Here is a 23,592-nt window from a genome sequence, read left to right on the forward strand (position 1 = left end):
TGTTTTAAAACCTTCTTTATGATCCTTATATCACACATAAGATTTTAAAAATGGTTGGAGACCTTAATAGGACTTCTTGGGTAACTTTGGGGGCTCATTTTCTTTCCTAAATAGGGCATTTTTGGGTTTGGGTATCGGCACTAGAAGAATAGTACCTATATTATTCTTGCAAGGAACAAAATTAGGGAATTTTAGTATGATAGTTTCGATACTCCTTCAATGAGTATCGATCCGTGGGTAGAGTACCAAGGTATTTTTCAAAACATCGAAGCAAATATTGGTATCGATACCCAGATAGTATCGATACCCTAGCTCTAGAGTATCGATACTAGCCCAGTAATATCGATAATATTAATAATTTTTCAACTTTTTTAACCCTACATTATCGATACCAAAGGGGAGTATCAGTACCATCAGACATTTTTAGGCAAGAAGCCCAAACAATTTAGGAGTGATGTTGAGGGACCAAATAACACTAAAATACCATCAAATAAGAATACGAGTGAGAACCATAATTGATTGACAATTATAGTTAGCCATCAGGTAGATTATAGATAGGGAACTTGATGTCACATAGCATCAGTACAATTCTCTCTCTACTAAAGCATTATTTGGTTTCACATAGACATCAAGCCAAGCTCTAAGAATATTTGTTATTGGATGGTGCAACTATACATGCATAACTAAGGGTCCTAAGGCTACATAATGCTGACAATTCCTCACTAGAGCAACTAAGGTAGCCTGACTACACCCTAGCATAGCTAGACGCACTAATGTAAGGTCATCCTCTCACGAGATGTTATCTCGCTCATTCTCTTACCTAGAACGTTACGCAAATGTTTATGAGTATGTCACTTCTGCTAGATTATTAAGTTGCTCCGTTTTAGCCATTCATTACTTAGGGGCGTTTAAGTCATTTCCTATCTCTAAAGAAGTCTCTAAGCGTTTCATGATTTTATGATGATTATTGTGTTTGTTATTTGTTGTCTGTAATACTAGTTAGCCTGATACCTGACTCGCGTTCATTACTAGGTAACAACACTCTAATCGCTCTCATTATACTTCTCCCTAATACCCCTTGAATTGAAGGAACGTCTTATATGTTATTAGTTCACTAACGTCATCGAACTACATGATTTCTACTATTACTGAATCTAACTTACTTATCATACCGCTTTTCAGTACATCATCTACAACAATCCTCGTTCTTATATATTTGATATGTACTCAACTTAAGATACTTAGATGTATTACGCTTAGTATGGTTACATCGTGTGTAACCCAACCCTACGAATGGTTTTAGGTATCTTTGGTCATTTATATTCCCCACGAACTATGTTATACTATTATGAATCATCCTAAGCTCTTACGGTCCTTAAAGAGGTCAAATCTAACCATCCAAAGTGGGTAGTATTGATACTCTACTTGCAGTATCGATACTCTAAGGTCAAGTATCGATACCCTTATGAGTAGGGATGGAAAACAAGTATATTTCATGGATTCCAAACCGTATCCGCTCCAATTGAGGCGGGGATGGGTATAACTTTAGTTGGTAGTGGGCGGGTATGGATTTATAAAATGGTACCCATAGCGGGTAGTGGGCGGGTGATGGGTTTGAGACCTTACCCGCCCCGTATCTACCCCGTATTCGCCCGCCCCACATCCTCCCGCCCACTAAATATTCATTAAATTTTGGACCATTATGAATTTAGGTATAATTTTAGAGACTAATTTATAAATCTTATTATTGTATAAGATATAACTTATAATTTAACCAAATATTATAGATAAGTTTATGAATAAATTTTTCTTTCTTTCAAACCTCTTATGTTTTGCTTGCTGGTTACTGCACCGAAATTCTGGTAGTTCTTCTTCTCTAAGTTTCAAACTTTGGTCTCCAGCTCATTCATGTATGCCTTCTTCCTCTTCTTTACTATGGTCTCCTCTGCAGATAGTATAGTTGTATGTCACCTTATACACATATCCAAAACCACCTTCCCCAATCTTGTTTATTGCATCGAAGTTGTTTGTGGCCACTTTAATTTGTCGTAAGGTGAATACTCAGGTTTTCAGATCTAATCCACTTAGTTCTGTTCAAGATACAAGGCCAATAGTCAATACTCCGTTATTTTGATTTTGATATTCTGCTGAATCTAAGAGCATTCATATATTGATTTTGATTTTTAAGAAACACGTTATATATACGTATATTGAATTATCAATTTTGGTATTCTTCTGAATTTAAGTGCATTAACACATTCTGCTGATTTTGAAAATTATGAATAATTTATGCATTATAATTTGTATAATCATGCATTGAAAAACAAAATCATCTTGAAAAAAAGCCCAAAACTAATAAAACTTAGATTTTTCTGGATTGGGATAATGCAAAGGTAAAGATCTAAACACCGAACTATATTTTACGCATCCTGGATCATTTGCTTAGATTTGTATAAGTTTTTTTGGTTGCTGGTGTGGGGAAATAGATGAAATCATGTTTTAATTTGGGTAGGTGAAACTTTATTATAATTAGAAACATGTGCAACAACAAACAAAGAGTCACTGATTAAATAACTCAAAGAAAGTTGTGTCCATAGTATTTTTACAACTCAAAGAATGGATTTGTTTAGGTGTCTATACATCATTTGTAATTCTTATCGCCTTAAACTCTTTTTTTAAGATAAGAATGATTCAATAGAGTCTTTCAATCGTCATTAAACTCATTTTCTCTTATAAATTTATAACCCTAATTTAGGGTTGTATGAACTGGTAATGAGTGTCCACGCCTTAACTACAGACTTCTTCTGCGATAGCTCGGGATGAATAAGTTGTGCTCACGCCTTATGCGAAAACCTCCTCTGGTCTTCTAATATAGCCCAAAATTTGTTCGGGTTTTAGGATAATCCGAACATAGTTTTTTATCGATCCATATCCGATCCGATAATCCGAAAAAAATTCCAGATACCCAATCCAAATTATCCGAAAATTGAAAAACGGATCGGATATCCAAATTTTTGGATCGGATCAACGGATTCGATCAGTCGAATCAGATTTTTTTTGCACACCGTAACTGTCAGACGGGTCTAGACGGGTCTAGGCGGGTCTAGTCGGGTACATCTCCAGTTGGGTAGTGGGTGTGGGGATGGATTTAGGAATGTACTCACGTGTGCGGGTGTGAATTTGAAAACTTTTACCCATAATGGGTGGTGGGCGGGTGGTGGATTGAAAAATATTAGGTGGATATGGGGATGGGGGAGGGGGTATCCGCACCCGACCCGCCCGTTTGCCATCCCTACTTATGAGTATTGATACAAAAATGACTTATGTTGATGAAAATTTGGCCTAGTATCGATCAGAGGTACCCTGAGTATCGATACTGTAGGGATAATATCGATACTCTACCTAGCAGTATCAATACTACCAGCGAAAGTCCCTAAATGTTGTCCTAGTTCATCCAATATTGATACTCAAGCCCAGAAATGTCTTATTTAAGCTTGAGAAACACCCAAAAATCATCCCAAATATCTTAGTTTGGTTCTTATCATGTGCTAAAGCTTTAAGAGATTACTTAGGGTCATAAAGTATCATAAAACATATGTTTTACATCAAATTCATCATCTATGGCATGAATCAAGTATGAAACCCTAAAATGCTCAAATTCACAAATCTTAGTAATTCTTCATGCTTATGAAAGCCTTAACACTCTAAAGGATTAAAAATACACTATATTGCTGTTAAAATCCCTAAATGAAGCTCATTGCTTAGCCACACTCCCTTCCTTTATGATTTGGATGAAAACCTCCACTTTCTCTTTAGCTATAAAGAACCCAAAGCTTGGAAACAACAAAACAAGTTTGCTGGATGGATTGAGGAAGAAATTGAAGTTTAAAGAAACATGAAAAGGTTCAAGGAAATTGCCCTTAACTATGGAACATGGAGAGGATAAAGAAGAAGAAAATGGGGACAAAGAAAATGAAGAGAAGATAGATAGAAAGAAATATAAAGCTTTCATTTTTTCTCAAACGGGAAAAAACACACTATTGGTCCCTCAACATTTTTTTATTCAAATATTCCTTTTTTATGATCAATTGGGCTCGATCCACATCCAATCAAGTCCACACTCAGCCTAACGACTTTAATTATGAACTCCACATACCTCTAAAGTAAACCTGAAACTATTATTCTGAAATTTGGAGTGTTACAGAGGCAAAACGTGTTTATAAATTTAGTCTTGCAAACAATCCCACTGTTTGCAATGAATTATTCCCTATTGCCAAAAGCTCTTTGCTTAGTGTTTGAAAGTATCATGGCGCGCTTTTGGTGGTAGAAATTATAAGGTAAGAGGGAAATTCATTGGTGTTCTTGGGAGAAGTTGTGTTATATGAAAGAATATGATGCCTTGGTTTTTGGGACATGTCAAAATTCAATGTCGCACTACTAGCAAGGGATTGTCTCCGGAAAGGCGGACTAATATAATGCTAATATACGGTGTTACCGGATACATTAAAAGATATTTGATAAATTCAGTTTAGCGCTATCGAAAATATCGAGTAATAATAATGTAATAGGTGGAAATCATGAAGAAATATTAAAAAATTTGGTAACCGGCAAACTTAGCTTGTCGGTTTGTGTCGATACTTTATAAAAATATATTGATCCATAACAATATAACAAGTAAAAAAATGATAAAACCGGTCTATAAATGACAAAACAGGTAAAGCGCTACCGGATATATTGAAAGTGTCGATACTTTATAAAAATGTATCTATCCATAACAATATAACATGTAAAAAAAATGACAAAATCGATCTATAAATGACAAAACAGGTAAAGCGCTACCGGATATATTGAAAGTGTCGATACTTTATAAAAATATATCGATCTATAACAATATAACAAGTAAAAAAATGACAAAACCGGTCTATAAATGACAAAACAGGTAAAGCGCTACCGGATATGTTGATAGTGTCGATACTTTATAAAAGTGTATCGATCCATAATAATAAAACAGTAAAAAAATGACAAAACCGGTCTATAAATGACAAAACAGGTAAAGCGCTACCGGATATGTTGATAGTGTCGATACTTTATTATAAGTATCAAAACTTTTGGAATTTAAAAGAGAAGAAGTTATAGCGCTAATAAAGTGTCAATACTTTATAAAAATGTATCGATCCATAACAATATAACAGGTAAAAATATGAAAAAACCGGTCTCGAAATGACGAAACCGGTAAAGAGCTACCGGATATGTTGATAGTGTCGATACTTTATTATAAGTATCGACACTTTTGGAATTTAAAAGAAAAGAAGTTATAGCGCCAATAAAGTGTTGATACTTTATAAAAATGTATCGATCCATAACAATATAACAGGTAAAAATATGACAAAATAGATCTCGAAATGACAAAACCGGTAGTAAAAAAGTGTGCTTGTGTGGTCATTTTTATTTCAGAATTTTCATTTTTAATAAAAAAAAGGTAGATATTTTAAGCAAAACTCAGTATGAACAGAACAAAAACTTTACAGTAACAAAATAATAATATTGGGAAACCCATCATGTTATCAGTTTCTCAAATAACAAAAACCCAGAAACAGACATCTCTCAACGCAAACTATTACATTATAATCTAATAGGTAAATTTGCAATGTTACCGGTTTAAATATACCTGTTTAGTTAGAAAATAGGTTAATATAAGCGTTACCTATTACATTATATAAGCGCTACCTAATATATTATTATATTTGATAATATTTTCGGTTAAATAATATAACATAACCGATCTAAATTTTAACCGATTACCTATTTAACAGATCACACCGTTTTTAACCGTTTTTTAGGCGCCGCGCAGCAAAATTACCCCTACTAGCAAAGTAAGGATGGAGGTTATTTTCTTATTCTTCCTCATTGGTTGGTCGTAATACGCAGGAAGTACTTTTCAGCAGGGATTTTTTAAGCTCAAAGTTGGGGTCCACACCATCCTACATATGATGAAGTATGTAGAGCGCCAAAGGTTTACTTCTAAAGGGATTGAGATGGAAGGTTAGTCGAGGTACTTCCATTTGAATTTGGAATGATTTTTTGTTACCGTTTAATCCCCCACAACGAGTTGAGGCTGATCCAGTTGATTCGGTCGTGCATGTGGCTGATTTTTTGGAACCGACTACGATGAAATGAAACATTGATTTGCTAAATAGCATATTTGTTGAGGTAGAGGCAAAGTAAATTCTGAATATTCCGATAAGCGAGTTTCCCCAAGAATATTGTCGAGTTTGGGGGAGGAGAAAGAACTAGAATATACAGTGTCAGAAGTGGGTATAAAATGCTGTTTGAGGAACGAGAGGTCTCCAATCTGGAAAATGCCGTGTTCAAGAATATTTGTGTATGTTCGTGTCAACGGAAGATCAAAATTCAGGTATGACGTCTTATAAGTAATTACATATCATCGAATCAAAATCTAAGTATTATGCGCATTTTGAATAACCCTTTGTGTGTACACTGTCATGGAACCGTTGAATCGAGTATTCATATGATGCACCGGAGGCTGCGCTCATGATTGAGGATGGGCACTAAATTCGAATTTTTTCGATTAATTAGATATTTTATTGATGGTACATATCTTGAAATTGAATTTTATTTGATTAGTAATTTATTTTATTGATGATTTACACCTTAAAATATTATTTATATTTACATCATTTAAAATTTTATATTGATAACATATACATGCCCATCCTAAAAAATATTTCTGGATCCGCTACTGGAGGATGTATTTACAATTGAATGGATGGGTTTTTTTGTTTCGACAATAACCAATTTCAAGACATACGAAAAATATAAATTTTATGTGCACTTTGGTATGCGAGAAATAAATTCATCCATGATGGTAAAATTTATGAGTATAAGAAAGTATTACCCTTGTTCATGCTCAATGCCTTGATTATCTCTTTGTCGATGCTAGTCTTTGTGGTTCCTCTCCACTTATCCCTTCTTGTTGGAAGCCCCTTATTGCGTCGATGGTAAAGCCGAACTTTAATTCCCGGTGTTTACTTGCACAGAACAAAGCTTTGTCAGGCGACAGACGTGATTGCTAGAAATAACTAAGACAAATTATGATAAATTATTGATAATTTTATATTATCGTAAATTTTTTTATTAAATAAATGATTGATAATACTTTAAACTTTTGTAGTGCCATTTGATCTTTAATTATAATTAGTTTTTTTTAAATCTTGATTAGTTTCTATATATAATTTAGGGTTAGCTACTTCAAATATCACTCACCTTTAAGTTCATAGCCGTTGTTAACATTTCAATTCTGTCAATTTTACCATTAACATTTATTTTAAGTACAATTATGTCACTCCTTCGTTAATAATCTAACAGGGTGATGACCTGACAGTCGTGCATCGTGACGTTACTAACGTGACTACCTCACCGAAACGACGTCATTTTGACATGACTATATTTGGTGCTAAAAAACCCAAACAACGTAGTTCTGTTTGAGAAAATTTAGTAAAATATTACATTTAAGGGATTTGAGCTCATGAAATTTGAATTCAAAGACTAAGGGATGCTTGTTTGTCTCTAAATGATTTAGCGCGTTTGTTTCGCACCTCTGAATGATTCAGTGCTGACTAATTCAGCAAAACAATGCTGAATGATTCAACACAGAAGTACATTTTGAATGATTTAGAGCCATTATCAAACAGCATGTCACATTCAGAGCTAATTCATACAGAACCTCTGAATCATTCAGCGCTTAATCATTCAGCGCTTAATTATTCTGAAGTAAACAAACAACCCCTAAGACACAATTACTATGACAACTTAATTTTTTTATAAAATCTTACAAACATAATATACATAACATGAGTTACATATTTTAAATGTTATTTAAAAAAACCATGAAATTATTAAAATTTTCAAAAACATCCTAATTTTAAAAAAAATCGCAAAAAAACTCCTAAATTCCTAGAAATCGCATATGAATCTTCTAATGTTCGTATGAATGCTAGCTGAAACAAAGCACCTGCAATTTTCCAATATCATAACAATTTAATATATGAGTAACAACAACAAATCTAACCAACAAAACAATTGAAAACCCAAATACATTGGTCCAATGCTTAAAAGAATCTCAATGTCAGAATTGAAATCTCACCTTGAACCATGAAATCCAAGTGATAATTATGAGAAAATTTTCACAAAATTACTCATTTCGAAACAAAAATACAATTATATTATTTGAACCTAATCAATTAAAATTAAAAAACCAGAGAAAAAAAACAAAAAAAAAATCATTTTTTATCCCAACCAAATGCATCAATCTACGGCGCTAAACCTCTATTTTTTATGAGTAAATTACATCATTCATTACTCAATTATCTTTTAACTCTTATTTTGGTCACTAAAGTTTAAATATTTTTAATTTAATTATTTAGTTTTCAAATTATTTCTAATTTAATCACTCTAACTTTCAAATTTATTTTTTATTTTTAATTATATATTAATAAAATAATAATAAAAAGTTTTATTTCAAAAAATATTATTAATAAAATAAATTAGAGTGATTAAAATAGAAAAATTTAAAATTGAGTAGTTAAATCAATTTTTTTAAATTTTAGTATAAAAATAAAAGTGAGGTGATAATTGAGATATGAATGATATAATTACTTATAAAAATATATTAAATGATCAAAAACTAAAAATTATGTATAATTTTTAAAAATAAAAATAGAATAAATATTAAAATAGACCAATTTGATATTTTAGATAGAGAAAATAACCTCAGTGACAAAAAATGTCTTATAATATACGATTTTAACCAACTTTTTTTGGATTTTCCAAAATGACCAACTAAATCGCAATGCGATCGATAATTCGTAACACGATCTCCGGTATCGCAAATCAGTTTCCAGATTCGCAACGCGATTCTGACTATCGCATTGCGATTTCCCAAATCTGCGTTGCGATTTTCTAATTCGCAATGCGAATACGTAAATCGCAACGCGAATTTGGAAAATCGCAATTCGATTACGTAAATCGCAATGCGAATACGAAAATCGCAATGCGAATACGTAAATCGCAACGCGAATCTGACTATCGCAACGAGATTCTGACTATCGCAATACTGAATTTCAAATTTGCAACTCGATTTCTGAATTCACAACATGTTTTAGTTTCGCAACACAAATGTTTTGGGTATATAACTACGCAGCAGCAGCATCTTATAACCGAAATCCCTAAATCGCAACTCATTCCATCTCCATCTATCACTTCTCCGGCGACATCCGTTCCTATATCCAACGACATCCTTCCCCATCCGGCAACAGGTTTTAGTTTCGCAGCTCGTTTGTTTAGTAAATTAATTTACAATAATGAAATCATCTAATGTTGATATGTTTGGATAGATTTGTGTTTTGGAGGGTCATGGGAGAATGTTCATGGTGTTTTACAATATATGCCTTTACCCATGAATCATCAACTAAAACTGTCATTAAAAAAGTTAACTTATGAAACTCTAATGTTACGTGTTGCAAATAAATTGAATTTAGAGCCCCTAAGTGGATTTAGGCTATCTTATCAGAGAAATGGTAAAGTTTATTTGTTAACCGATAATGAAGATGTTGAACGATTCATTGCTTACATTAGTGTTTCAAGTGCTGATGTTACATTGTATGTTGTTGAACCTAGAAGTAGTGAAGTTGGGTCAGTAGCGGGTAGTAATCAACTAAGTTTTTCAACCCCAGTTTATGGTGCTCAAAATTTAATGGTTCCACCACAATTTCATCACCAAGCAAATATTGTTTCACCACATTTCCAATACCAAACACAATCTCAAAACCCACAACTTTTCCCTAATCCAAATCCCAATCAACTTTCAGCACCAAATTCTGGTTTTCGTATTGACCAGTTAGACGATGATGAGCCAACAGAAAAAATTGTGAGTACTAATCAGTATTCGAAATTTGATCTTGGTCAATACCCGGACTTTGATCTTGGTCAATACCCGGACTTTGATCTTGGTCAATACTCGGATTTTGATGATTTTTCAGAAGAAGAAACATACCCTACGTGTAATGATTTTGATATTGGTCAATACCCGAGATTTTGATGATGAAACAGCCGTTGCCGAGGAAGATGTTGTTGATGATAATGAGGAGGAAGTTACGACTGTAAATGAACATGTTGAACATCCATTCTGTAATTCATATAACACTGAAGAAGAAAAAGAAGAAGAAGAAATCCCCAAAGAAAAGTCCCCGAAGAAAATGCCACGGGAGTATAACTGGAATATGCCAGAATTACTTCAGATACCGGAAGAAGAGTTGGTAAAGATAGCAGTTGATTGTTACACAAAAATTATTCGTATCAAGAAAGATGATTGTTTTGATACAAAGGAAGACTTGAAGATAGCTTTGTATAAGAAATGTGTGGAAGATGGCTATCAACTAAAAGTTAACAAATCAAACAAATATCTTTTCGAAACAAGGTGTATGATTGACAAAAACTGTATGTGGCGTATGATTGCAAAGAGGATAAAAGATTGCGAAATGTTTCAAGTTAGGACTTTTATTGATAAACATACATGTTCAAGAACCCAAGTTTTTCCTCACCATAGACAGGCAAACAAAAAGGTGTTGGGTGGTTTTCTGGCTGAGTTGATGTTTTTGAATGGCAGGGTATATCGGGGACATGAAATTATGACTGATATGAATGCTCGGTTCAAGATTAGTATCTCATATTCTCAAGCTTGGAGAGCCAAATGTTATGCCTTGGAATTGTTGAGGGGGTCGCCAGAAGCATCGTTTGCCCAACTGCCGGCTTATTGTCACAATTTAAAGCTGAAAATTCCTGGGTCGGTAACTCATATCAAAACAGATAGAGATGGACGCTTTGAGTTCCTGTTTATCGCCATTGGTGCTGCGGTTAGTAAATCAATATAATTTTGTTGACTCATTTTTTTTAGTTACATGCATTTCACATTTAAATGATTATATTTCTTGTGTATATGATTTTGTAGATTCGTTCGTTTATTAATTGCATGCGCCCAGTTATTATAGTTGACGGAGCACATTTAAAAGGTCGGTACCTTGGAGTAAACTTATTAGCAGTAGCCATGGATGCTAACAATGGGATACTGCCAATAGCTTACGGGGTTGGCAAATCTGAAACCTCTGATTCATGGACATGGTTTATGGGGCATCTTAGGGATTGCATAGGTCCTATTAGCAACCTGACAATCATATCCGATAGGGCAAACTCAATTGACAACGTTGTTAGAATGTGTTTCCCAGATGTTTTTCATGGACTTTGTGGTGTTCATTTGTATAGAAATCTAAAATCAAGGTCTGCTGGTATAAAAAATCATAAATGGACATACTGGAAAGCTGTAAATGCTTATCGGGAAGTGGATTTTAATAAGCATATAAACTGTTTAAGACGTGTTTTGCCTCAGTGTGCTCAAACACTAGAAGATGTCAGGTTTGAAAGATGGTCAAGAGTACATCAACTTGGAGCAAGATATGGTTTCATGACGTCTAATAGTGCAGAATCAATCAACGCTCTAAGTCGTCATTCCCGAAAATTACCCATTACTATGTTAATGAAGTTTTTTCGAGCCTCTATTCAACATGGTACTACAAGAAAAGAAGCCATGCAGGTATTATTTCTTTAAATTCGTAACTTATCATATATTTTACTAAGTATTATTTATTTAAATTTACAGGAACATTGGAACATCGTGTTACACCATGGATTGAAAAAAAGATAACGAAACGTGTTGTGAAGTCAACGTCATGGAGAGTTGAACCATGTTCAAACACTTTGTTTGAAGTACTGGATAATAACTTAAATGGGCTTGTCGATCTAAATGCAAAGACGTGTAGTTATGAAATGGAAAACATCTGGTTATCCGTGTGGTCATGTTATAAAAGTTTCTCTTCATCTAAACCAAGATAATTCAAGCGCATACGCTATGGATTGCTACACTACAGAAGTATATCGACAGACTTATGGCGAGATTGTCTACCCTATTCCACATCATTCTGAGTGGGACATACCAGATGACTTACAAACAGTTTTGCCACCAGCCATGGACAGAAGGCTACCTGGCCAACCAAAAAGTCACAATCGTATACCGTCTAAGGGTGAATAGAAGAAGAGATCGATATGTAGTCAGTGCAAGGAAAGTGGTCATACAAGGTTGACATGTGGATCACTAGTTCCATCACAATCATCTTTTCCTCTACCAAAATATGGATCCTCATCAAAATCCCAATCACAACCGGCTTCACCTTTTGAGACTATTAACTTAGGTGATTTTTAAATGCAAACGTTGTATTATGTGTATATTATGTGTGAACTTTTAACATTTTCAGTTAGGCATGTATTAGTAACTTGAGTTTGAACATTTCTATGATATGTTCAGTTGTTATCACTTATTAGACATTCATTTGACTATCGCACCGCGGAAATCGCAACGCGAATATGACTATCGCAACATGGAAATGACTATCGCAACGCGAGAATCGACTATCGCAACGCGGAAATGACTATCGCAACGAGAGAATCGCAATGCGAAATGAAAATCGCAACGAGTGAATCGCAATGCGAAAATGAAAATCGTAACGCGAAATTAGTTTCGCATTGCGATTCACTTGTTGCGATTTTCATTTCGCATTGCGATTCTCTCGTTGCGATAGTCATTTCCGCGTTGCAATAGTCTGTTTTGCATTCAACATAATGCAGATTGAAATCAACAAATCAACTATTACATTTCAATCAATTAAACAAGCACAAATAATAATTATGTACACATCAATTAAATAAATCAACATTTACAAATCATCTTTTACAAATCAATTAAACAATCAAAAAATAATAATGAATTATTTCCTCATCAATTATTGAATCAACTTTTGCACCCATACATCCATTTCACGTAGCTCACTTCAGGATTAACGTGCAGAAACAAAATATTGAATCAACAACACTTTCTACACGTTTAAAACCTACAAACAGCAAATTATTGAATTCTAGCTACTTAACCAAACATTTTCAAACCAAAAAGAGTATATATGTTTAACAACACTTGTATTTGACTTACAAATTGTTTATGGACACTTTCATAACGTGGATACAGGTAGGCAGCGTCTCGCATATATCGCTCTAGCCATAAAATACCGAAACCACAAGCCTACTACACCTCTATCTCTATCGGTGGGAGGTAGAAAATGTGTACTTCCTGTCGTCAAACGCTCCAAGCACATGCATACGAGAGGACCACAATCCCCTCTGGCTTCCTTCGTTTATTGTGGCGCGGTCTCATCTCTGATAACTGTAACATTGAACTTCTTTGGCTTCTTGTTTCCAGACTTAGTCCAATAATTAATTGCATCCAAGAATTTAGCCAAATGAGAGCTCCATCCCTTAATAATATTCTCAAATTAGACAATGATATGTAATTTATCATGCTGTCATATACTATTGTCTTTAGGGATGGGAGCTGAAGTTCGACGAGAAACCAATGAGTACGGTCCAAAACAGGGATAAACACCTGCATCGAAATGTAATAATTCAAATTGCGCACTTATTTATGAACACCTTTAAAATATTTAAATAAATATACTAACCTTATCGACCTCCCACCATGCAGGATAAAGTTTAGCTTGTCCATTAGCCAACACATATGATTCATGTCATTGATTCTTCAAGTGAACTACGTGAAAAGAAGTCGGCATAATTGTATATCGTTTTTTTTATATTTTTCTTTAATTTCCTTACAATTAGAAGACATGTCACCCATGCATCAATATGCTGTTTTACAAAAAAAGACATATATTAGTGAATTACATAAATTTTTTAAAAAAAATTAATCAAACTAAAATATAAGAAGAAATATAAGACTTACCCCCCATCAAAATAGCCGTTGTCTTCAACCCCTAATAATACACCCCACCAAGACCGTTCAATCAACAAATGTATATCATCGTTGAGTTTGTATATGTCAGCATAACACCCTTGGCTCCGCTCATGTAGATAAAAATCAACTGCGGTCTTAGCCCAAAGGGTATTATCCAGAATTGTTTCGGGTAGTTGTTTCCTCTCCACTTCATCTGCCGGAATGGTACTGGCCGGTAACTTATACGAAAGGCAACAGTCATCCATCATGTCCGGCACGTGAGGGGGCTTCTCAATAATTCGATATATTGCGCCGTGTGAATCGGGCTCTAGAATGTTGGGAGGGACCTCTTCAACGATGCAGTGGCCTCTTGAACAGTGGGAGGGGACTCTTGAGGGATGATAGGGTCCTCTTGAACGATAGGGAAGGCCCCTTGAACGATGACAGGTGAGTCGGGCTTTTTCTTACGAATTCTTCGCACTATTGGGGTGAACGGAGACGTAATGGCACGTGCATGCCGTCTGATACGTGAACTCCGTCTTTTAAGAAAAACCCGACGTAGAGCATCCACCTTAGCGGGCCGCTAAAAATAAATTAATACATAAATTAGTAAATAAACAGACATGATATTAAACAGTGAAAACAAAGGCAAATATATTTCAAACTTGCACGGTATTCACCCAAGTCATTATTATATCATTGTTCACAAAATGCATTAGATAACATTCCAGAAGTAAGCACTTATATAAACATTTAAAATGACAATATATAGGTTTAGTGCAGGTTCAATGACAACATAAAGAGTAGTAGTTTATTCTTGAAACTTAAATTTTCAACACTGTGAAGTTAGTATTTGTCTTTTGGTTGAAGTAATGCAATTCATTCAAGTTTCAATTTGCAGAAGAAGAATAGAATCTGAAACTTAAAATCGCAACGCGAAAATGACTATCGCAAAGCGAAACTGACTATCGCAACGAGAGAATCGCAATGCGAAATGAAAATCGCAACAACAAAATCGCAACGCGAAAATGACTATCAAAATGCGAAAATGACTATCGCAATACGAATTTGACTATCGCAACGAGAGAATCGCAATGCGATTTTCATTTCGCATTGCGATTCTTTCGTTGCGATAGTCAAATTCGCATTGCGATAGTCATTTTCGCATTGCGATAGTCATTTTCGCATTGCGATAGTCATTTTCGCATTGCAATTTTGTTGTTGCGATTTTCATTTCGCATTGCGATTCTCTTTGCGATAGTCATTTTCGCATTGCGATAGTAAACTATTCTTCTTCTACAAATTGAAACTTGAATGAATTGCATTACTTCAACCAAAAGACAAAAAAAACAAATACTAACTTCACAGGGTTAAAGAATAAACAGTTAAACAGTATTGGCAGCAACCGAATGAATTTACTAAGCAATCTAAGTGAAATTACGAGTAAATTTATCATCAAGTTAAATATGAAAAATATTAAACTTACCTCGTTGCGTAGAGTATGAATCTCGTTCTGCAACGATGCTACAATCTCACGTAGAGCTGCTACCTCACCATGTAAAGTAGACACCTCAACACGCCATGCAACATTGTCATCGCGTAAAGTACCGACCTCCTTACGCAAGGCATTGACCTCATTACGTAACTCCCCTAACTCATCCCGTGGAGGTGGAGGTAGAGAACAGGGAGATAAACGTCGTGGCATCTTTTCCGGTCGCCTATCATGAGGTGATGGTGGAGAAGAGGCTCGATGATGTGACAAAATAGGTGATGACTCTCATTCTGGAGGTGTTTATTCGGGTCGATCAGGTGATGGCTCTGGGTGAGGTGATGGCTCTCGAAGTGGTGGCTGCTCATCATCCGTGCCATAAAAAAAAGCTTACTAGCTTGCCACCAATCAGTGGCAAGCTCAGCTTCCGTGGGTGTCAGCCTTTGTAATGGAGTGTTGGCCTCCTAACAATATAAAAGCTCAAACAAAGTTAAACGTGTACTAGTAATAACTTGTTTATAAAGATATGGTAGTATTTGTGTTAATTTACATTATTTATTGTAGTATACGGTATTAAATCTTCCCATTGCTGCAAGGACCATTTCCTCTTCCAGGAAATAGCCCTAGGAATATCATTAGAAGTTTTTAATGCATATGTCTGCATGGCGGGAAAGGCCTCAAATATCCAAATCTACAAACAATATAATAACAAACATTAATAATTGTTAAAGAATTAATTATAATTTTGGAAACATTATATAAAAATTATTACCTTAAAGGCCCAAATAAAGCCTGACAAAGTGTATTTGGAACCGTCGCCACGCAAACTTTTCCAATCATTAAAGGCAGACGACAACTTATTCCATGTAGCTCTCCATAGATACGAACCCCACGGAAACAGGTTCCATGCATTTATGTCCTCTACCAATTTAATTAGATCATTAGGAATAGGTTGTCGGGCCTCTCTGCCTAAAAAGCCGGCTTGCAAAAGTATTAGAATGCATACTCGGACAACATCGACGTCATCCATCCGAGTAAAACCATCTTTCTTATTCAATAATCTCGTCAAGTCTTCCACGTGTAAATTCGACTTCTCCGTTGACAGCTCAGGAAAAACCCTGGAAAACCATGATAGGCGGGTAATATGTCTAGTGTACCGATCTACATCATCGTGTCCGAAGCGTAGACCGGTGATTAAGCAAAACTCCTCCCGCCCAAAACACATATACGCCGGTGGAAAATAAACCATATCTCTTCATCACGACGTTGTATAGTCTCTGGTAGATCGCTAGTCATGGTTTGAAGAAACAGATGGGTCAACATAGCATCTCCACCCGGATGTTGTACTTTCAACCATGGCTCGAAGCAAGTATCCTCAAATATTTTTCTTTGTACAGGTGAAAGCTTCGACGCAATTGTTTTGGCCAGCTTACTTTATTTCTTAAGGTCAATTGAGCCGAATAAAAGTTCTGCAAAAACAATAAACATACCAATTTAGATATACCAAAAACTACACTGTGAAGATATGAACAATAAACATAAAGAGTAGTAGTTTATTCTTCAAACTTAAATTTACAACACTGTGAATTTAGTATTTGTTTTTTGGTTGAAGTAATGCAATTCATTCAAGTTTCAATTTGCAGAAGAAGAATAGTTTCTGAAACTTTAAATCGCAACACGAAAATGAAAATCGCAACACGAAAATGACTATCGCAACGCGAATTTGACTATCACAACGCAAGAATTGCAACGCGAAATGAAAATCGCAACGACAGAATTGCATTGCGATAGTCATTCTCGGTTTTAAATACTAAAATTGAAAGAAACTTGAATGGATTGCATTACTTCAACCAAAAGACAAAACAAAGATAAATACTAACTTCACAGGGTTAAAGGCTAAACAGTTTAGCAGTATTGACAGCAATCGAATGAATATAATAAGCAATCTAAGTGAAATGGTTAATCTATTATTGAAAACATCAGTAAACTTATCATCAATTTCAATATGAAAAACCTAATAATAATGCAAAAATTTCAAAATAAAAATAATTAAAAAAACTAACCCTCGGTGGTTGATTTGGTTGATTTTTCATTTCTGACCGTGAATGATTTTACCGGAGATAGAGACTGATATCGTCGGTGATGGGGACTGATTTCGTCGGAGTTAGGGACGGATGTCGCCTTAGAGAGTGAGAGATGGAGATGAGACTGAGTTGTGATTTAGGGTTTTAGGTTATGAGTTGCGATTACAGAATATACTGTGGAAGGTTCAGTGTTCGATATATTAATATATTCGTGTTTGGAATTTGAAAAAAAAAATACGCGTTGGATACGAATGGCGCTATGTAAATCGCATTGCTATAGTCAGATTCGCATTGCGATTTACGTAATCGCATTGCGATTTTCCAAATTCGCGTTGCGATTTACGTATTCGCATTGCGAATTAGGAAAATCGCAACGCGAATTTGGGAAATCGTAATACGATAGTCAGAATCACGTTGCGAATCTAGAAACTGATTTGCGATACCGAAGATCGCGTTGTGTATTATCGATCGTATTACGATTTAGTTGGTCATTTTGGTAAATCCAAAATAAATTAATTAAAATTGTATATTATAAGGTATTTTTGGTGACTGAGTTTATTTTCTCTTTTAGATATTAAGATGTGCTTTGTTTAAACCTATCAACGGCTTCAAATGGACAGCAGGAAAAATTGAAGAGCGGAAGCAAATCACTTGCGCCATGGACGACAACGGAGCTCCCACTTTCGAGCCAGTAATCCCTATATTCCCTAAACATATCCTTTTTTTTTCTTGGATTATTGAAATCACTTTGTTTCTGCTTTCTTGTTTTAAGGATTTGATTAGAGCCATTTTCAAGCATATTTGGGTTAAAAAAGCTCAAGGTTTACAATTCTCTCTCGCTTATTCCCCCTTCCATTTTTGTTTTCTCACTTCAAGTATTTAAGGGTTTTTTATTGCTTCCATTCCAGAGCGTGAAAGAAACGAATTCCCAAACACAGAGGCTGTAGATTCCGAGGTACCCTTCCTTTTTCTTCTACATTTTCCCAAATTCTTAACATCTTTTATTCTTCCTTCTTTTATTCTCTTTTGGGTTCGTAAAATTTTAGGTTGGAGCTGGAACATCGAAGAAGAATCGACCCACATCTGGTAATCTCTTGGATAAAATGAAAATCGAATTTTTTGTTGACAAATTGTAAACTATTTACTTTATTTGATTGCAGCTAATGCAAATGCTTTAAAGCTTAGTTGTGAACTTCTTCGTGTTTTTACCACAGGTTTTTTTTTTTTTTGTCAATTTTTTCGTGTTTATTTGTGAACTTTGATTCACATTTAAAATAAACAAACACCATTTCTGTTTTGAACACAGAGGCTGTCCAGAGAGCTGGAACAATTGCTGAAGCTGAGGGTAGCACTAAGATTGAACCAACTCACTTAGAAAGGATTCTTCCTCAATTACTTCTTGATTTTTAAGGGTATTTATTAATTAATTCCTTGGCTCTTTTTATTGTATGACTTTTGCACAAATAAAAAATGTGAAGCAATTTGTTTAATTAGGCTGTTTTTTGATCGATCTGGTAAGAATGGAAAAGAACTAGAATGTATTGTTACTCTGGTTTGAGTGGCGGAACATGTTCGATGTTTCAAGATTATTTTCCTACTTTTCGAATGTCCTTGAAAGATTTTGTTTAGATCCTATACTTATACCTGGATATGTGTTTGAAGGTGATGGATTTGGTGTTGTGATTGAAGCCTAGTTGATTGAAATTAAACCTACTGCATCTTCAAGTTAACATGGGTATTGCCTGTTAGTTTTTGGTGATGTTGCATAATAATATATAGAAACTTTTATTCTGTAGAATGATGCATTTGAAGAATAAGGCTAATGGTTTTTTGTGATATTTCTTCAGAAAATATAATGTAAATGAGAAGGAAACAGTCGTGTGTTCCTATTGCATCATAATGTTCTCTGCAATCCTTATTGTCTCTTGATGGGGAATGAATCGGTTTTGTTAGTTGGCCAGGATAAGCAATGTCACCTCACCTACTGCTAGTTATTATCGCATACAGTTCCGATACGAAAGATACAGACTTGTTTCATGTTTTTGATGTCTTCTGCTTTGCTATTTGACAATGTGCTATAAAACTGGTAGCTGAAAATGACAGAATTTGATAGGTTTCTCATTCATCGAGCAAGTTTGTATTCACCATTTGGCTAATTGTTATACGTAATGTGGAACGAAAGCATAAATAATGCCTGATATTTGACATTTTCTTTTATCACCTTGCAATGTTCCATTGATTGTTTAATAGAAAATAAAGCATAGATCTGGAGTTATTTGACTGTATTTCCTAGCTGTTGGGATCTCGTCTCAGCAACTGCTTTGATTGTAGAAAGTTGAACCTTTCAACTAGACTGTTGATAGAACTTCTTTTGTATCATATCATTTGACCAGGGCTCAGCTTGCTTATTCATCCGTTGGAACTGATCGACATCTATGCAGTATCTCTACATCAGCTCATAAGTAGTATCGCCGGATTGTTCATCCATTTTGTATGTAGAGAATAGACTTTCTTGCCACTAGTAGCACTTTAGCATCAAATATATCTTCCAAGTTTGTTTAATGGCTTAATGTGACCGAGTTCGATCTTAGTTGACATGCTCCGGCGTTTGGACTTTTTATTACACACCTGTGAATCTAAGTACTAATTGTTTTGATCTATATTGATGGTGTACAAGGCTAGCCTGTTGGTCGTGTTCTCGATGGCATCATACTACTTTTTCTTCTCATGGAAAAGATTTACAGATGAACCTAGGTTCAGTGATTTAAAAGGAAAAAAAAGAATGGACCAGCTGGTTTAACCGGGTATTCGATTGGTCACGTTTTCGATCTCGTCACACTTCTTTTCTTCTTATTGGTGAGAAAGGCAGTAGTAAAAGAAAAAGACTGGACTGAGCGGTTCAACCAAGTGAGACGGTTGAACAATAAATTAAACCAGAAAACTGGCTTAAACCGGAAAAGATCAATAAAGAAAGGTCGAAAAGCAAAAAGAAAGAGCCTTTGAATGCTAAATGTAACCAACAAAATTGTAACTTAGACAGGGAACTCAAAAGCCACGCTATATTTCTTACAAGCGTTACAAGTATGTTACATATTAGGATCGTATGCAGAAAAAAGCAAATTGAACAATAAAGGTAAACTAATAATTATTTTAACAGTATTGATCTTCTTGCATGATCATAGCCTTAAACATTGTTGCCTTGATGACCTTAGTTCTTGATCTGAGACAACATGCATCTAACATCCTTACTGCTGGGTCTCTCCTTTGGATCATCCAAAGTGCAGAAGTAAGCAATTTTGAGGACCAGAATCATTTGTTCATCGTACCCTTTTCCAAGAAGTCTAGTATCAATGGCTAGGCTCGGATTTTCCGAAACAATTATGTTTCTCATCCATTTCACCAGGCTCATTTCATAGGTGTGTTGAAAGAACTCGTCCGAAGGAAGCTTTCCCATCACCAGAACAGAGAGTATAACCCCGAAGCTGTAGATATCACACTTGTCGGTGAACTTTAGTGTTTGATGATATTCCGGTGCTATGTATCCGACTGTGCCAGCCAAATTCGACGTGGTTACATGTGTGTTTGCATCAGGCATTGCTTTGGCCAGCCCGAAATCAGCTATTCTAGCTTCCATATCATCGTCAAGAAGGATGTTTCCCGGTTTTAGATCTCTGTGAATGATCCGGGGACTATGGTGCAAGTGCAGATATTCAAGCCCTGCTGCAATTCCGGCAGCGATCTTTTGCCGAGCAGGCCAATCAAGTTCCCTTGTACCTTCGGAAACTTGATGCAAAAGATCTTGTAAGCTTCCATTCTTCATGAACTCGTAAATAAGTAAATGACAGTCTGGTCGAGAAACATGAGCCAACAGAGAAAGGAGATTCCGGTGTCGAATTTGACCGACGGTGGTGATCTCCGATCGGATTTGACGCATTTTCTTGTGCAGAAGCTTGCTATCTTCATCAGTCAATTCAGCTGCATCTTTTGGAGGCTGAATGATCTTCTTAATAGCAATCATTTTTCCATTACTTCCAGGCAACTCAGCTTTGTAAACTTCCCCACACCCTCCTTTGCCTATGATCTCCAATGAATCCAAGCCATCATCTTTCTCCAAAAATGCTAAATCCTCAGCTTTCTTTATCAACGGACTGAATATCGATGGACCCGAATCTTTGCCTCTTCCTCTAACAGTGTCAACGGCCAGCTTAAACATCACCGAGAAGATAAACCCGGAAAAACTCCCGGCTGACCCTCCGGCGAGGAACCCGAAAATCCATCCCATTAGTTTCTTATGACCTTTGTGTTTTTGATGGGGTGGTGTTGATGGACCGGGAGCTGGAGCTTCAGCAGCTGCAGAGTTTCTTCCATGATGTGATGGAGCTGAAGATCGACTGCCATTACTTCTTGGATCAGTTCCCTCAGCAAATACGTACCGTTTCGGGTACCTCGAAACTGAGGCTTCATCGGCTTTGCTCATCAATGGAGCTGAAGCTTCAAGGAAACTGTTACCGGAGAAGTCGAAGAATTGAAGGTTTCGAAATGAACGTATCGATGGTGGGATTTTCCCGGAAAACTGATTGTTTGCAAGGGAAAGACTTTCCAGGTTGGGAAAATGCTTCAAGAAACTCAAGTCGCCAGTGAACTTATTGAAAGACAGATCGAGAACTCGAAGACGGATCAAAGAAGACATATTCGATGGTATTTCACCATGGAACATATTGTTTTTGAGATCTAGAACTTCGAGTTTTTTACAATCAACGATTTCTATCGGGATTTGATCAACGATATTGTTGTGAGAAACAGTCAGCTCTTTGAGCTCGGTAAGCTTCCCGATCTCAGACGACAAGAATCCGTCGAGCCCTTTGGATTTAAACACGAGCCTGGTGATTCTGAGAACGTAAGTTTCGTTGTCGACGAGTCTCCGCTCACAAAAAACGCCGGCTGCGGTGCAAGGATTAGTGGTGGGGAAGCGTTGAGTATTGATTCCGAGGTCTTTAACAATTACGGAAAGAGCTTTTGAGTCTGAATGGACGAGAGCTAGCCTTGCATAGGATGTGAAGAATAGTGAAGAGAGAGTGAAGAGGAGGAGGAGGTTGAGGTGGCGGTGGCGTTTGGCTGCGGAAAATGCCATTTTCGCGGGGATGGAAAGGCGCTGGTTTTGAAGAAACTTGGAATTGTTATAATTTGGATTGAATGTTTCTCGTTTTAAAGATCCCCAGCACGTGGAAAACCACGTTTTGTTGGACCCCATTTTAAATGTAAACATATTTCTCAGGTTGACTGACTTTTTTTTATTATAATGATTATAATGAAGAAATAATAAAACATTTTTCTTCAAATAAATAAATAGAGTGATTCCAGCATATGTTTTTATTCAAAATAGTTCAAGTGAAGATTTTATATTTTCGTTATGAGTGTGTTGGGCCGCTGCTTGACTCGGTCAATAAATATCTTTATAGAAATACACGTAAAATGAATTATTTTATTTTGAAAACAATAATAAAAATAAAAAATTTAAAAAATTCACGTAAGATAGATTCTCATGACCACAATATTAAGGAGAAAGTAAAATGGCAAATTTTAAGATAATTAAACTATTATAGCTCTATGTTCACTTAAATTTACGTTTTTCAAAAATCGTAATAATTATTATTTCAATTAAATTAAGATTTATTTAATAAAAATAGAAAATACCAGTAAATATAAACAAATATGTTAATTTCACGTAAAATAGTATTTGACCTATTGTATATAATAAAATAAGGATTTATTGAGTTCAAGCCTATTTGTAAAATTTACAAATTATTTATAAATATACAAATAATTATAGAAAACATTTCTTTAAATTATTAATTAAGTTTATTAATTTATCAAATGATTATAATTTTTAAATATAATTATAAAAAATTTAAAATAAATAAAATACAAAATTTAAATTTAAATATTAAAGCTTGTATTGATTAATATGAGATGATATGTACCGACACAAATTTAGAATGAAAATAATCTAAATAGGATTAAACATTTTTAAATATTTGAATATCATTAAATTTTAATCGAAATAAAAATAAAATATTAATATCGATTTAATAGGAGTATGATCGATACTAATA

The 23,592-nt window shown here is 35.1% G+C and overlaps 2 protein-coding genes across 5 annotated transcripts; one reads left to right on the top strand and one right to left on the bottom strand.

Moving 5' to 3' along the window:
* Nucleotides 1–18,091: 18,091 nt before the first annotated feature.
* LOC120187265 (protein MHF2 homolog) lies at nucleotides 18,092–20,186 on the top strand. Of its 2 annotated transcripts, XM_039191018.1 has the most exons (7): nucleotides 18,092–18,170; nucleotides 18,252–18,300; nucleotides 18,388–18,434; nucleotides 18,526–18,565; nucleotides 18,640–18,693; nucleotides 18,786–18,891; nucleotides 19,873–20,186. In XM_039191018.1, exons 1-6 carry the CDS (start codon nucleotides 18,138–18,140, stop codon nucleotides 18,887–18,889), a joined length of 327 nt encoding a protein of 108 aa, XP_039046949.1. In that variant the 5' UTR covers nucleotides 18,092–18,137; the 3' UTR covers nucleotides 18,890–18,891; nucleotides 19,873–20,186. The 2 variants fall into 2 exon arrangements, with proteins under 2 accessions (XP_039046949.1, XP_039046950.1); XM_039191019.1 differs by lacking the exon at nucleotides 18,640–18,693 and having other exon boundaries at nucleotides 18,131–18,168; nucleotides 18,250–18,300.
* A 411-nt stretch (nucleotides 20,187–20,597) lies between these two features.
* On the bottom strand, nucleotides 20,598–22,654 carry LOC120187316 (leucine-rich repeat receptor-like serine/threonine/tyrosine-protein kinase SOBIR1). Of its 3 annotated transcripts, none has more exons than XM_039191056.1 (2): nucleotides 21,862–22,654; nucleotides 20,598–21,822 (listed from the first exon to the last, which is right to left on the bottom strand). In XM_039191056.1, the coding sequence occupies exons 1-2, from the start codon at nucleotides 22,608–22,610 to the stop codon at nucleotides 20,688–20,690; spliced, it is 1,884 nt and encodes a 627-aa protein (XP_039046987.1). In that variant the 5' UTR covers nucleotides 22,611–22,654; the 3' UTR covers nucleotides 20,598–20,687. The 3 variants fall into 3 exon arrangements, with proteins under 3 accessions (XP_039046987.1, XP_039046988.1, XP_039046986.1); XM_039191057.1 differs by having other exon boundaries at nucleotides 20,598–21,815; nucleotides 21,855–22,654; XM_039191055.1 differs by having other exon boundaries at nucleotides 20,598–22,654.
* Nucleotides 22,655–23,592: the final 938 nt, after the last annotated feature.

This window comes from Hibiscus syriacus, unplaced genomic scaffold (genome assembly GCF_006381635.1).
Source record: "Hibiscus syriacus cultivar Baekdansim isolate YM2019G1 unplaced genomic scaffold, ASM638163v2 tig00113724_pilon, whole genome shotgun sequence".
Taxonomy (NCBI): Eukaryota; Viridiplantae; Streptophyta; class Magnoliopsida; order Malvales; family Malvaceae; genus Hibiscus; species Hibiscus syriacus.

What these genes read in the sequence shown, in the direction of transcription:
- LOC120187316 (XM_039191055.1), bottom strand. Translation starts at nt 22,610, where the DNA reads ATGGCATTTTCCGCAGCCAAACGCCACCGCCACCTCAACCTCCTCCTC.
- LOC120187265 (XM_039191018.1), top strand. Translation starts at nt 18,138, where the DNA reads ATGGACGACAACGGAGCTCCCACTTTCGAGCCA. An exon ending in GAGCTCCCACTTTCGAGCCA is followed by an intron (nt 18,171 to 18,251) that starts GTAATCCCTATA and finishes TCTTGTTTTAAG; the next exon opens with GATTTGATTAGAGCCATTTT. An exon ending in TTGGGTTAAAAAAGCTCAAG is followed by an intron (nt 18,301 to 18,387) that starts GTTTACAATTCT and finishes CTTCCATTCCAG; the next exon opens with AGCGTGAAAGAAACGAATTC.